The following is a 15785-nucleotide window of genomic DNA, read 5'->3' on the forward strand; positions in this document are numbered from 1 at the left end:
AGCATATCCATTAAGAAAATGCCCTCTTTCTGAGCTAAATAATTTAAGCTTACATGATTTTGAGTGTTGGTAGTGGAGAATTAGAATCATTCATAATGTAATTTTTTTTTAAGATCCTGTCTCTTACCAAGAAAGATTTTCAGCTTCCGCCACAGTTTAGATTTTGATTAAAGTAGCAATAAAAATATCAGTGGAAACTTACTGTTGATATATTAAATGCCTTTTTAGGCGTAAATCACTTCCCTATTAAGGATGAGTAATATTTCCCTTTTAAAAGTATATGCTTTTTATAGCAACTCGAATGATTAGCTCTGCTCAAGCTCTTCTTCCAATAGAAAGCTAATGCCTGTTTCAGCTTGCCAGCTCTTTAATACCATTTTCGATGCGGTGGTGGTGGTGGTAGAAAGGAAATGAGGTTGAGAAGGTCTAGCAGAAAAGTTTCACGTAGAAGTAGAATTGTGCGACACCACTATGATGTGGTGATGTGAGTAGGGGGTGGGGAAGACTGTCATATGAACCCATGCCTGCCTGAACGTGTCCTCTGTGACATCTCTGTGGGTGGTGTGGTAATAGTGATGGTGGGTCTGAGGGCATGGGAAGCAAGGGTAAATCACCCTCAAACCAAGTACTTTCAGTTTCTAGACGACTCTTAACTTTAGAATGTAGCCATTGTTTTGCTAATAAAATCCTATTGCCTCCCTTCTATACAAATATTTGATGAAATAAAATAAATACCTCTTGGTTTTCTAGCCTTGTACCTGCCTCTAAATGTTCTTTCTTATAAAATGAGTTTACGTTGTGAAACTAATCTGGTGATTATTGCCTTTTCATTCAAGAAATACTTGTTTAGCATCTTATGTGCAAAGCATTGTATGTATATAGAAATAAAGTAGATGAGTTCTGTACTCTTAAAAGCCTTCCTTATATTCCAATCTGGAGAAGTCAGAAAGGTTAAAAAGAAGAATAGCTAACATTCTCTAGTGCATATTATGTTCTAAGAGCTCAAGTTATTTTAATCATCACAATAACCATATAGATTAGATAATACCAACATTTCCATTTTGCATGTGGAAAAAAACCTGAAATACAGAGAGGTCATCAGTAAGCAGAGCCAGGATTCAAATCCAAGCAGACTCCAGACCTTGGATCTCTTGAGTTATGCTAATGAGCAATCTTGCAAAGAAGGATGTTAGCACTGCTTGGAGCCAGGAAGAAAGAGAGTACTAATGTTAACTGAAGGCATCCTAAAGGTGATTGCAGAGAAAATGAAATTTTAGCTGATCCTAGAAGGATAATTTTCTGTAAGTAAATGAAGTCTTCCAGCTCAAGGAGGAGCTTGAAGTTAAGTTTCTAGGTCATAAAAATCATTCATGCCCTTCAATGAATCTATACTGAGATCTTGCTTACTGTGTGTAAGATACTATACTAGTTACTAGAAATGCAGAGACAAATAAAACTCTGAATCTTCCACAGTAAGGAAAGTTTCAAAAAGAGTTATGTGGGCAGAAGGCAGGTTATAATGAATGTAGGAACAAAGGAAGGTTAAAGATATGTAGATAGTGTATGTAAAGTGAAAGTGTTAGTCACTTAGTCGTGTCCACATGAACTGTAGCCATGAAGATCTCCAGGGGAGCTTCCCAATGCAGGGATTGAACGCAGGTCTCCTGCATTGCAGGCAGATTCTTTACCAGCTGAGCCACCAGGGAAGCCCAAGAATATAGGAGTGGGTAGCCTATCCCTTCTCCAGCAGATCTTCCTGACCCAGGAATCAAACCAGGGTCTCTTGCGTTGCAGGCAAATTCTTTACCAGCTGAGCTACCAGGGAAGCCAGATAGTGTAAAGATATGTATGTAAAGTGAAACTGTTAAGTCACCCAGTTGTGTCCGACTTGACTCTTTGCAACCACATGGACTGTCACCCGCCAGCCTTCTCTGTCCATGGAATTCTCCAGGCAAGAATACTGGAGTGGGTTGCCATTTTCTCCTCCAGGGGATCTTCCCAACCTAGGGATTGAACCCCTGTCTCCTGCATTGCAGGCAGATTCTTTACTGTCTTAACCACTAGGGAAGCCGTATAGTGTATGTAACCTACTCTTAAAGGTTGGGTACAAATGCAAAGAATGACTTAGGATCATACTTTAGGGAGGGGGCTTTGTTTTTGTTGTTGTTTTGGTTGCTCAGTCCTGTCCGACTCTTTTGCAACCCCATGGACTGTAGCCCATCAGGCTCCTCTGTCCATGAGATTTTCCAGGCAAGAATGCTGGAGTGCCATTAGAAATTTATTTCCTCCTCCAGGAAATCTTCCTGACCCAAGGATCAAACCCACAGAGCTCCACGTCTCCACATCTCCTACATTGCAGGCAGATTCTTTACTGTTGAACCATTAGAGAGGGGGCAAGGGAAGCATTTTTTAAGATGAGTAAATTTAAATATATTTGTAGGATAGAAGCAGAAGAAAGGGAGAAATGGGTGAAGAGTAAGGCTCATGGGAAAGTGTGAGCTTCCAAAGATAAGCTGGAACACATCATGGAAAGTTTCAAATGCTGTGGTAAGGAATTTTGACTTTATTCTATAGGCAGAAGGGAGCCATTGAAGGCTTATAAAGAAGGAAATTACATAGTTCAGGTTTTGAAAAGGTAACTCTAATAGTCATATAAGAGATGGTATAATTTAGAATTGTTAATAATAATAAAATAAAAAAACATTTAACCTTTATTTGATTACAGGGTAGATATTGTACCTGAAAGATCCCATTTTATCTTCCTAACAGTCTTTTAAAGTAGTATGAGCAAACTCTTTTGGTAAAGGACGAGATAGTAAATGTTTCAGTATTTGCAAGCCATACAGTCTCTGTCACAACTATTCAAGTCTGCTGTTGTAGCACAAAAGCAGCCCCAGAAAATACCATGGTTGCTGCTGCTGCTGCTTATGTTCCGATAAAATTTTTATAAAAACAAGTAGTAGGCCTTAGTTATTAACCCCTGCTAGTGCCCTTTATAGTTTAGAAAGCTGTAGTGAAGCTTTTATATATTACTTATTGTAATATTGTAATAAAATTTTTGTAATAAAAGCTTATTGTATAATTGTAAAAAAGCACATTGTGTGTTATTTACCTCTTTTTGCTATGGTGGAATAATGAGAATAGAATCATCCTTAGGCAGAAATACCATGTAATCTCAGGGAAGCATCCTTCCTGTAAGAGGTTCACTAGATACAGCTATTTATGCACAACAATTTAACTGCATTCTGCAAAACATCCATTTAACTTTTTATTACAATTGCTTTCCAATAGAATGATCCCTGGAATGAAACTGCTTTGAGAGCAGGGACTTTGTTTTATTCACTGTTCTGTCCCTAATGTCTTACACATAGTGACCACTCAACAAATAGTTGTTAAATAAATGAATAGAATACTGACTCTCATAATTCTGGTGACTGAGGAACTGTACAAACACTTAAAGAATACTGACCTTTTTAAAAGATACCTCTACAGTAAAGAAGATGTGATATATACACACAATGGAATATTACTCAGCCATAAAAGGAATGAAATAATGCCATTTTCAGTAACATGAATGGACCTAGATATTATCATACTAAGTGAAGTAAGTCAGACAAAGGCAAATATCATATGATATCACTTATATGTGGACTCTTAAAAAATACAAAATGAACTTATCTATAAAATAGAAATGGACTCACAGACATAGAAAACCAATCTATGGTTGCCAAAAGGGAAAGTGGGAGATCAATTAGGAGTTTGGAATTAACAGATACCCACTACTATACACAAAATAGGTAATTACCAAGGAGCCACTGTATAGTACTGGGAACTATGTTCAGTATCTTGTCATAACCTATAATGGAAGAGAATCTGAAAAAGGATATATATGTGCATACATACACACACACACACACACATGCACACACATACATACACACACACACATATGACACTGAATAGAAATAGACCCTCAGACATAGAAAACAATCTTATCATTACCAAAAGAGAAAGGTGAGAAGGGGAGAAATTAGGAGTTTGGGTTTAACTTATACATGCTGCTGCTGCTGAAGCTGCTGCTAAGTTGCTTCAGTCGTGTCTGACTCTGTGCGACCCCATAGACGGTAGCCCACCAGGCTCCCCTGTCCCTGGGATTCTCCAGGCAAGAACACTGGAGTGGGTTGCCATTTCCTTCTCCAATGCAGGAAAGTGAAAAGTAAAAGTGAAGTCACTCAGTCGTGTCCGACTCCTAGCGACCCCATGGACTGCAGCCTACCAGGCTCCTCCATTCATGGGATTTTCCAGGCAAGAGTACTGGAGTGGGGTGCCGTTGCCTTCTCTGATACATGCTGCTATATATCAAATAGATAACCAAGAAGGACCTACTATATAGCTATGGAACTATACTCAATATATTGTAATAACCTATAAGGGAAAAGAATCTGAAAAAGAATATATATATAACTGAATCACTTTGCTGTACACCTGAAGTGAATATAATATTGTAATCAACTGTCCTTCAATAAAAACATTATTACCAAAAAAAAAAAAATAGTGTCTTTAATAAGGGGAAAAAAAGATACCTCTAAAACTTCAGCTCCCCCAGATTGATTGTTTTCTCATTTATCTTGCCCGGATTTCCTTTGTTCTAGTACAGCTTCCTCTGTTTTACCCAACTGGTTTCTGATGTTAAACTGAAGCTATCAGATGCTGTTTATCTGCAAAGACACTATGCCATGCTGCCCAGAAACATTCAGCATTCCAGATTCAGTCTTCCAGCACTCTGTGTTACTTATGTTAATTATTCTTTAAACTTTTACCTGTCTACATTCCTCACCTCATTCTCTTCCATATTAGGTAGTGAGTTTCACAGTAAAGAAACTGACTGGTGAATAAAGTTGTTTCATTTAGTCTTTCCAACAACCTTACGTTGTGGACACTATTATCCTATAAGAGGGAAACTAATGCTTGCCTAGTAACAAGTAGAGATGAGATTTGAACCTACACCTTCTAACTTCAGAGCTCTTTTTTAAATCGTTATCTAGATTGTCAATTATCTTCTTTCTGTACTTTTAATTTTTTAAATTATTTTTGGCTGTGCTGGGGCTTCATCGCTGTGTGGACTTTCTCTAGTTGCAGCAGACAGGGGCTACTCTTGGTTGTGGTGTGCAAACTTTCATTGTGGTGGCTTCTCTTGTTGCAGAGCACGAGTTCTAGGTGTGCTGGACTTCAGTACTTGCAGCATGAGGGCTCAGTAGTTGGGCCTCGTGGGTACTAAAATGTGTGGGCTTCAGTAGTTGTGGCACATGGCATGTGGAATCTTCCTGGATCAGGGATCCCGCTCATGTCCCCTGCATTGGCAGGTGGATTCTTATCCACTGTACCACCAGGGAGATCCAGGACCTCTTTTATTTTATTTTTTTCCAGAACTCTTTTAACTACTCTCACTTCCTTTTTATTCCTAAGCCTGTTTATTCCCAAGAGGTAAGTTTTAGCCTGTCATTGAAACCTGCATCTTATTTTCAGTACTACCTAAATATTTCCTTGGGTTTTTTTCATTTCTCAAGTCCCCATCATGTCTCTGGATGCCCTTAGAGAAAACCAGTGGTCTAGATAACACCTCTTGGAGAAACTGTGAAATTTTCACACTAGTAATTTTGGTTAGAGCAGCATGTCTTTAAAACCGCTGTGATGTTACAGCTGGCCTTCTCCCTCACTCAGTTCCTTTTCACTCAGCAATTATTCACTGAGTAAGCAAACTATTTGCTAGGCACTGTTAGGTGCTATGAGCTGGACTCTGCCTTCATAGAGCTTTATGGTCCTTTCGAGCACAGTCACTGCTATGCCTTCACTATCACTTTAGTCAATCTCTTCCCTTTTCTTTTCTCTTCTAAACTAGAACTTACTTGGGCCTTGTGGGTATTGTTAATGAGACTTTTCTTGACAACCTAAGCCCTGAGTGTCACTGGCTTTATATCATTTATCTTCTGTCACTTAATGATTATCATCAGTCATAATAATTGATTTGTGATTTTTGTTTAAAAATTATTTTTACCTAAAAATTTAAGCTGATGTTTGAAGAAACTTCAAATATAACATAAGTTGTGCACTAAAAAATAAAAATCACCCTTTACCCCCTCAGTACCATTTATTATTAATGCTTCTAGATACTTTCTATTAATGTATAAAAATTTTTTTACACAAATGGTATTTTAAAGCTTGACATTTTCATTTAGCAGTATATTTTGTGTATATTGTCATGTCAATGCGTAAGGAGTACTTCATTCTTTTTTAATGCCTGTATAGTATTCTAATGTATGAATTATACTGTAAATATTTAACAAGTCTTTTATATGATGGGTATTTAGATTCACATACACTGGTGAAGTAGATGTCCTTTTATGTGAATTTTTGCTCACCCAAATTGATTATACTTGTAAGATAAATTTCTAGAAGTGGATTGTTGGAGTAATGAAAATTTTTGCCAGGATGATCAATTAATTACCCTTTGAAAAAGTTGTACTGAGAACTCAGCAGTATTTCCTATTCTTGTTTCCTTCCCTTCTGGACAACACTGAGCATTATCACTCTTTTCTGGGGGTTGGGGGGTGCTGCCCTGTTGGGCTTGCGTTCCTAAGCAACATCCTAGTTCCCTAACCAAGGATTGCACCTGCACCCTCTGCAGTGAGAGCAGAGTCCTAACCACTGGATCCATCTTGAGGAATTCTCCCAATCATTATCATTCTTAATCTTCATTCATTGGTAGATTTAAAAAGTAATAGCGCCTTGTTTTAGTATACATTTCTCTCATTATGAGAGAGAGTGCATTTTTATATGATTAGCCCTTTATTCTTAATTTTCTTTGTATTTTTTTTTAATGTACATGCTTTTTGCTTATTTTTCTATTGGGTTCTTTTTAAAGTTACATATTTAGAAGAGTTCTTTTTATGTTAAGGAAGTTAGCTCTCTGTCCTGTAGTTAATGTGGGTATTCCCAACCCCAGTTCATTGATTGTAAATTACAGACCTTCATATTGGGTAGTTCAACCTACTTACTTCCTAGATGAGCAAACTGAGGAAACCATAGGGTTAGTGACCTTTTTGTGTGTGTGAGCATGTAAACAGATAATGGGCAAGCTAAACCAGTATCAAGTTTCCTTGGTTCCAGCTTGGTGCTTGTCTCATTATACCATGCTGTTTTTAAAGGCTTGCTCACCTCCCTCTTCCACCAATGCTTTTTACCACTGGGTCTTGCCACAGCCAGATATTTCATGATAAACTTAGAATTTACAAGAGTGGTATTAAAGTTTGAGAAGCTACAGTGTTATTCAGGACAGTAGACTTTACAGGTGTTGGACTGTCTCTAATGCATGCACAACTACACTAGTTAAGTTCATGTCCTTTTCATTTGTTTAAAAAAAAATCTGTTTATTTTGTAGGTTCATGGGTGTGTGTGTACATCAAGGACAGTTGCATGCACTCACAGAGGTAAGACTCCAATACGCATGTTAAAGTGACTTCTTTGCCTTAGTTTCAGCATTTATGGTTCCACTCTAATTGTTACTCGCATACGTATGCAAAATATGTATTCATTTATGTTTATGCAAAAGGGGCATTGTTAACAAAGCTTGCTTCTGTAGCCTTGGGACAGTTTGCCATATCTCTTAATACTCTTGGATTCGCTGATAGCACTTGGTGAGTACTCTGGGAATGAGTCAAGGAGGCCTGGCGTGCTGCGGTTCATGGGATCTCAAAGAGTCGGACACTGAGCGACTGAACTGAACTGAACTGGGAATGAGTGCTCAAATATTATATTGGTTGTTGCTGCCTGGATGACCCCCTCCTAAACTAAGGGATGATGTCACTTGGCTGCATGCTGTATCATGACAACAAATTCACAGACTATTAAGAAATGTGTGGGGTCCTGATCTAAAATTCCACTGTTGCTGCTCTAGTTTCCTGACTGGAGGAAAGTACTCCTTGTAGAGTTTACATCTCTATTCTCATTTCATTTTCAGTCTCTTCTAGGCAGGTAAATATGTAGTGGTCACTACTTAGTCTCTGAGGACCAGGGAATCCCCTCTCAAACAAATGCTTCCCAAATTCAGGTACTAGGTTACCAGCTTCATAATTTGCTTGGGTCGCTTCTTAGAAATTTGGATTCCTAGAATATTCTAGGTTTAGTAGGTCTTCATAAGGCTCCTAGGTATTCTTGAAAACTCTTCAGATTCTGTCTTCTAGAATGATTTCACATTTCTCTTTGAGAGGCACCAGAATAAAAAGTGAAGAATTTAAGAAGGAAAATTGTTCAACAGAATTTGCAAGAGCATTAGTTTTCCTACTGGCGTGGTACCTGGAATTAATCCTTAATATATTATCAAGGAGGGTCCCATGTGCCTCACTCAGTGTCTTTTTTCTCAATTACTGAGAACACCGGAATGTGGAATGTGTATAGCTATGTCCTGCCTCTTGTATGGAAGGCCAAAGAGAGTGGGTTAGTGAGGTAGTGAAGAGTATGGGCTCTGTAGTATTGATTGCCATATCTCTTAGTATTCTTGGATTCCCTAATAACTAATTGAATCTAATAACTGAATCTCCCTGTGCTACAGTGTTTCATTTGTGAGACAGGAATAATAATAGTAATGCCTATCCCAAGGAGTCCAGATAGAGAAGAGGACTGTAGCTGAGTGTTAAAGTACTTGCATTTTTAAAGTCTGGTGGGAAAGGCAGATTAAGGAGTAGCTAGGGAAATAGGAAGAACACCAGGAGTGTGTTGGCCTGTAATGGAAAGGAAAGGGTTTCAAGGAGGAAGAAATAATTACATAGTTGTGGCAAATGCTGTTGGTAAGATTATGACCACACTGAATACTATGAGGATGTAAAATGCTTATTTAACACAGTAGGTGGCATACAGTAATTGCTTAATACATTTTAACTATTATAGCATTAACAGTGACCAGTCCCTCCTGAACTCCTCGAATTGTCAGTAGTTTTCATTTAGTACTTAATTCTGTACTGCTGTTTATGTCATTAAACTTTTAAAACCTTTTACAAAGTATAAAGGAAAGCACACATATGGAAAATGTGTATCTCACTAGGTTTTCACAAATGAACACACCCATAACCAGCATCCTGGATCAAGAAATATTTTCTGTGTATTTCTTTTCTCAGAAGTGAGTATATATATTCCTCAAAGACAAAACTCTCTCCTCTCAAGCCTTCTATCCACCAGAGCTCTGACACTAATGATAAACACTTGTAAAAGTATTTGTTGCACTCCCTGTTTATATCATTGTTTTCTGAAATGTGAGTTCACTGGAAGAGCTTGTGTGTTGGTTTTACTGACAAATAAGAATATGCTTTAAAACCTGTGACCATGCTTCAAATTTGAAAGTAGATGTAGTAGAAAGGGCAGAAATGGATGATTGTAGTGCAACATTCTTTTGGCCATGTTGCACTTAAATAATATTTTCTGTTGCTTAGTAGCTTGTGTATAGTCATATGCAAGATACAATAAGTGCTTTGTGAGTGTATTTCTGTATAATGAATGAGATATTGATACAACTTATCATATTAATAATCTTATTATGATATTAATAGGCCACAGGTCATGAAGCCCAAATATCCAAATGTTCTTGCTTGTTTTCATAAGGGGCTCAATAAAGGCCTTTATGGCATAGATTTCTGGTTTAATGGCCTAATAATTTGACTTGACAGCACAGCTCTTGGTTTCACTAAGGATCATAAAGAAAATTACTAATAACATCAAGCACACTGCTTAGAACTTGGATGATATTTAGTAAATATTTCTTGATTGGTGGAATGCCTATCCTCCACAGTAACGTGAGCACCATTCCTTATTTCTCTCAAAATAGTTTGTCAATAATTACAGTAGAGAAGCACAGCTCTTATTGATCCCTATAAAGTATTGATATTATTAAGAAGAATATTTCTCACATACAATGGTGATACAGACTTTGCTGGGCCTCAGCCACTTCTACAAGTGTTCATTGTAATTGTAAATATTAATTGAACTTGGAACAGTCAGACATTTACGAGTGTTTTTTTTAACTACTTATAGTAAGCATAGACTTCTAATTTTTTAACAAATTAATATTTGTTAAAGAGAAAGCAGTTTGATGGAAGATCAGGCACTTTCGAGTTTAATGAGTTGAATTAAGAATCCCAAAGTATGTCTTTGACTCAGACGACCTAACCTTGTCTTTCATTTAGTCACGAGTATCAAGGAGGTGGAAATCTTTGGTTTTTAAAGACAGAAATAGAACCGTATGGTCAGTTAGCTATTGCTACGTAATATTCAACCACAAAACCATGCAACAATAAACATTTATTTCTCATACCTCTGGAGGCTCTGCTAAGCTGAACTGGGCCCAGGGGCCCAGTTGGGCAGTTTTGCTGCTCTCTCTCTTGCTCAGTCATCTATCTGCAGGTCTGCTGGTGGTCTGCTGTAGGGTGAGCTTTGTGTGGGCACTTTGCTTCAGCTGTTTCTCATTGTCTTCTGGGACTGGTGGGCTAACTTGGACTTGTCCTTCTTAAGATGATACCAGAATAGCAAGAGTGTGCCAGCACATTTGTACAAGTGTTTTTCATGACTCTGCTTATGTTCCAGTTTGGTTGGCTAATATCTGATTGGACAAAGCAAATCACATGCCTGAATCCACACTGGGAGCATACTGCAAAGTTCTTTGTGTCAAAGAACATTGATTCAGTAAGGGGTGAAGAATTGGAACCTTTGTTGCAATATCTCATACCCTATAAACATCCCAGTTAGCACATTATAATTATTTGTCTTTTCTACCCTACTTGAGGGTAAAGACTTGCTCTCATTTTAAAAATCATAACTACTAGTTATTAAGCACCCACTGTGGGCTGAGTGCTATGCTTGGTGCTTTATATATTAGCTATAGTTCTCACAATTCTGTAGTTCTGTTTCTTCTATTTTATAGATGAGACAACTAAGGCTTGAGAAATTAAGTGACTTCCTCAAAGTAGGTTGTGGATTTAGGTTCATCTGACCTCAAAGTCGATACTCTTTTCATTGCAACATGCCGTCCTTAATTTACTTATGTATTCTCCATAGTCCTGAGCACAGGTTCTTGTATGTGTAACACATGTAGTATTTGTAGAATTCATTTTTGATTAACTTTGTATATTTTCTGTTATTTGGGAAAGCTGTTTTCTGGTTATTGGATATATTATAATGTATTTGGGTGCAAGAAACAAAATAGTTAAATGGCCTTAAACAACAAAAGGACTCATATAAACTGGAATTCTAGCAGCTTATTAGGTTAGAGCTTGGTTTAATTCAGCAGCTAAATAGATGTTATCCAGAGACCCCCCACCTATCCCCATTTCTTTGTTCTGTGCTTACATTGTCAGCTTCGTCCTAAGGTTGGCTTTCATTCATAATCAAAAAGTAGCTGCCACCAACTTACTTACATGCTGTTTTCTATTCCATATTCAGGTAGGAGGGATGTCAAAGAAAGAGAGGAGAGAGAGATGCTTACAGACAGATTACATGTCATCTCATAATGGTTTTTATGGTTTGTTTTTGTTTGGGGATATTTTTCGTTTTTTACTTTGTTAAGCACAAGGAGGGAAATATCCTCATATCAAACAGTTCGGGGAACTTCTTTTTTTGGGGGGACCTCTTTGTATAGAATGTTTTAGTGCCTAGAAGATTGGGAATTTGGTGGATGAATGGAGTATAAGGTTGTGGGGTAGGGGCCTCAAGTGACAATACTCTGGTCAAGGGAGTCAGCAAAAGAATTGGTAGGATGTTTTGGGGTCTTTCTTGCCATTTCTGCCATGGAAAAACTTCTTTTTTCCACCGTGGCTATAAGAGCCCTTTAGCTATGAAAAGGGGGCTTCCCTGGTGGCTCAGTGATAAAGAATCTGCCTGCAGTGCAGGAGATGTAGATTGAATCCCTGGGTTGGGAAGATCCTCTGGAATGGCAGCCCATTTCAGTATTCTTGCCTGGAGAGTCCCCTGGACAGAGGAGCCTGGTAGGCTACAGTCTGTGATGTCGCAGTCGACACGACTGAAGCAACTGAACACGGCATGGCAGCTATAAACAGAGCAATTGCTTGGCCTCTTTACAGCAAAGTCACCTCAGCCAGTCAGATACTTGGTACTGAAAGAAATGCTCTTTACTCATGAGGGAGTGTTTAGCCCTGCAAGTGGCTGAAGAGAATTTTTAATTCACAAAGCCCTCATCCTCTTCTCACTCACCATTTCTACCCCCTTCCCCACCTTCTTTATTAAAGAAGAGTTACTTTGGAAATTTCCTTGTTTATGTGGGTTGATATGTGTTGTTTCTGAGTCGGTTTCTGTCAGACCTCTAAGAAGCCTTATATAATCAGAGAGCTTACAATGAAAGGAAACTCTGTGGGTTCGGTAACCAAACTCATGCATTATTTATACAAACGAGCAGCCAGACCCTGATTCCAGTTTCTTGGTGTGCTGTGATATTGCCATTGGTTTTGCCTACTGCTTTTCTTATTTTTGTGTGACCCAGTACAGAGTATTCTCCTGGTCTAACTTACCTTGAGCCAAATGCAAAGTTGTCTGGTGCCTGCCTTGAGTAAACTTTGGCAGCATAGCCATGCCCTCTATCTTTCAAGCATGTGGCTGCTTTTCTTGTCCCTGGTCTGCCTTTGTTTCAGTTTGATATGTTACTACATAAGTAATCTTCATTAGGCATACTTTGATAATGTGATGCTTCTGTTTAAAAACTTCTGTTTAGTATTCTAGACTTTCTCTAATCGGATTTCAAAATTCAAATTGCTCCCTTTAGTTAGGTGGGTCACTTTGCTATCTTCTACACGTGCCGGCCTTAGATATGCCTTCCAGGACCTGGGATGCCCTTATCTCTCTTCTCCCTTCCACTTTCCAAGTTATGTCAAATTCCAAGTTCTCTAGTGAAGGTCAGTCTCTTAAATAGGGTCTGTGTAATGATACCTTGTGTGACTGGGTCCATAGTACATGTAGAAGCTGCATTAACTCCAGTGGAAAGAGCCAGCGATCAAAAATAGTGTGAAATGTTACATCCAAGTCCTTTCACAATTAGAAGTTCATTCCATTTATACATGTTAAAATAGCTAAAGCATTCCTATGAATACATGTTGGCGTCTTCTTTACTTCTGAAAAAAATGTAGCTTTTATTTAACTTTTGGTTTGGTCATTTAGTAACTTTAAAAATCTCTAAATAAATTGTGGTACATGTTTTCTGCCCTTATTTTTAGTAACTCCCTAAGACATTTGAGAAACAAGAATTTGAGGTTGGCAGCCTAACCTACAAATAATAGAAGAGTTCATTTAATTTACTTTTTTCTTAAAGAAGTTTCCCCCTGATTTGCTAGCATGCCTCTAGCTCATTAAAGAAACAAATTTACTGGCTCCCACTATGTGTCTTTCACTATTCCAGGTACTGGGAATATAGTGTAGTGTTAGTTGCTCAGTCGTGTCCAAGTCTTTGAGACCCCGTGGACTATAGCCTGCCAGGCTCCTCTGTGCATGGGGTTTCCGAGGCAAGAATACTGGAGTGGGTTGCCATTTCCTTCTCCAGGGGATCTTTCTGACCCAGGGATCAAACCCAGGTCTCCTGCATTGCAGGCAGATTCTTTACCATTTAAGCGACGGGAAGACTGTAGAATATAATAATGAACAAATGATGATCTCTGCCCTCATGGAAATTACATTGTAATCATCAGGGGTGGGAGAGGAGTTAGACTAAACAAGAAACAAATTGTATATATGATGTTATGTGCTCTGGGGTTTACAATTTTGAATGTGTGGGTAGAGAAGATATCACAGAAGAGATAAAAATTAAGGAGGTAATGGAACTAGTTATGTGAATATCTGGGGGAAGAGTGTTCTAGGCAGTGGAAACAGCAAGTGTAAAGATACGGAGGGAGAAATGCCTGGTGCTGGGTGTGGTCAAAGAACTCCGAAGACAGTGATGTGGCTGCAGGAAGAAAAAGGAAGTAGGAAGAAAAAGGATCGTAGTAGACGGAAGTCAGAGAAGAAACATGGGCCAGAGCCTGCAAAGTGCCTTATAGACCATTGTAAGAGTTTCCTCTTTTACTCAGGATGAATTGAGAAGTCTTTGGAGGTTTTTGAGTAGAATTACGACATGATATGACTTACCTTTTAACAGGATCACCCTGGCAACTGTGTGGTGAATAGACTGAAAAGGAGGCAAAGGTGAAAGCAGAAAGACTAGTTTAAAGAGAGACTATTGCAACAGAGTCCATGCAATAAATAAAGACTATGCAAAAAAGGTGAGAGGTAATGGCTCCAAAATCACTGCAGATGGTGACTGCAGCCATGAAATTAAAAGACGCTCACTCCTTGGAAGAAAAGTGATGACCAACCTAGATAGTATATTCAAAAGCAGAGACATTACTTTGCCGACTAAGGTCTGTCTAGTCAAGGCTATGGTTTTTCCTGTGGTCATGTAAGGATGTGAGAGTTGGACTGTGAGGAAGGCTGAGCGCCGAAGAATTGATGCTTTTGAACTGTGGTGTTGGAGAAGACTCTTGAGGGTCCCTTGGACTGCAAGGAGATCCAACCAGTCCATTCTGAAGGAGATCAACCCTGGGATTTCTCTGGAAGGAATGATGCTAAAGCTGAAGCTCCAGTACTTTGGCCACCTCATGCGAAGAGTTGACTCATTGGAAATGACTCTGATGCTGGAAGGGATTGGGGGCAGGAGGAGAAGGGGACGACAGAGGATGAGATGGCTGGATGGCATCACTGACTTGATGGACATGAGTCTGAGTGAACTCCGGGAGATGGTTATGGACAGGGAGGCCTAGTGTGCTGCGATTCATGGGGTTGCAAAGAGTCGGACATGAATGAGCGACTGAACTGAACTGAACTGAACTGAATGGTGACTTGGACCAGAGTGGTAGCAGTGAACCTTGTGATTTTAGATCTATTTTGAAAGTAGAGAAAACAAACTTTCCTGATGCAGTAGGTGAAGGAAGTGAGAAGATGAAATAATTCAAGGATAACTGAAGTTTTGGGCCTGAACATCGGAAAGATAGAGTTTCTGTTAATGGAGATGGGAAGACTTCAGGAGGTACAAGATGGAAGATAATCAAGAGGCCAATTTTGAACAGATTGAGTTTGTGATATTTACTGAACATCGAAGTGGAGATAACTTCATAAAGCATCAGGATTTCAAGGAGTGCTCTGAAAGATACCTTCCTTGTACAGATCCTGTTTATCAGCTTTTTCACTAGAAAACATTTTATTGATTTAGAAGGAGGTGTTTTTCAACTGCTTGTATTACTTTCTGAGTGATAATAATGAAAATCATTAAGCTATTTTTCTTATTATAAGAAAAATAATTTATTTTCTGTTACTATTATTTCTGTTATTCTTCTTATAAGAAGAACATTAAGCTGTTCTGAAGAACATTAAGTTGTGCTTCTTATAAGTGTCCCAGGTCCTATAAGCCTCTCCTTTGGGGTGGAGGGGATACATTAGCATACAATCCCATGGAATATGTGGTTTTTTCCCATTTTACAGGTGAGAAATCTGAGGCTCAAAAAGAAGTTAATTTACCTGAGATCTCTTAGCTAAGTAGTGGACCTGGGATTGAGTCAAGTTCTACCTGACTATAATTCCATTTACTCAACTTTAAGCTCCTTGATCCTGGCTATTTTGTTCACTGTTGAATCTCACGTAACTGGCATGCAATAAATATTGGTTGGGTGAATGGATAAATAGGTGAATGAGTGGACACTGCTTCCCAA

The 15785-nt window shown here is 38.6% G+C and overlaps 1 protein-coding gene across 4 annotated transcripts in view; it reads left to right on the plus strand.

Moving 5' to 3' along the window:
* The window catches only part of TESK2 (testis associated actin remodelling kinase 2), a 136235-nt gene that overhangs the window by 87849 nt on the left and 32601 nt on the right, over window positions 1-15785 (plus strand). For all 4 annotated transcript variants that reach the window (XM_052636823.1, XM_052636824.1, XM_052636827.1 and 1 more), the window contains exon 4: window positions 7439-7487. In XM_052636823.1, the coding sequence (XP_052492783.1) occupies window positions 7439-7487 (49 nt within the window). The remainder of the gene's footprint in view (window positions 1-7438; window positions 7488-15785) is intronic.

The sequence above is a fragment of the Budorcas taxicolor genome, chromosome 3, assembly GCF_023091745.1.
Source record: "Budorcas taxicolor isolate Tak-1 chromosome 3, Takin1.1, whole genome shotgun sequence".
Classification (NCBI taxonomy): Eukaryota; Metazoa; Chordata; class Mammalia; order Artiodactyla; family Bovidae; genus Budorcas; species Budorcas taxicolor.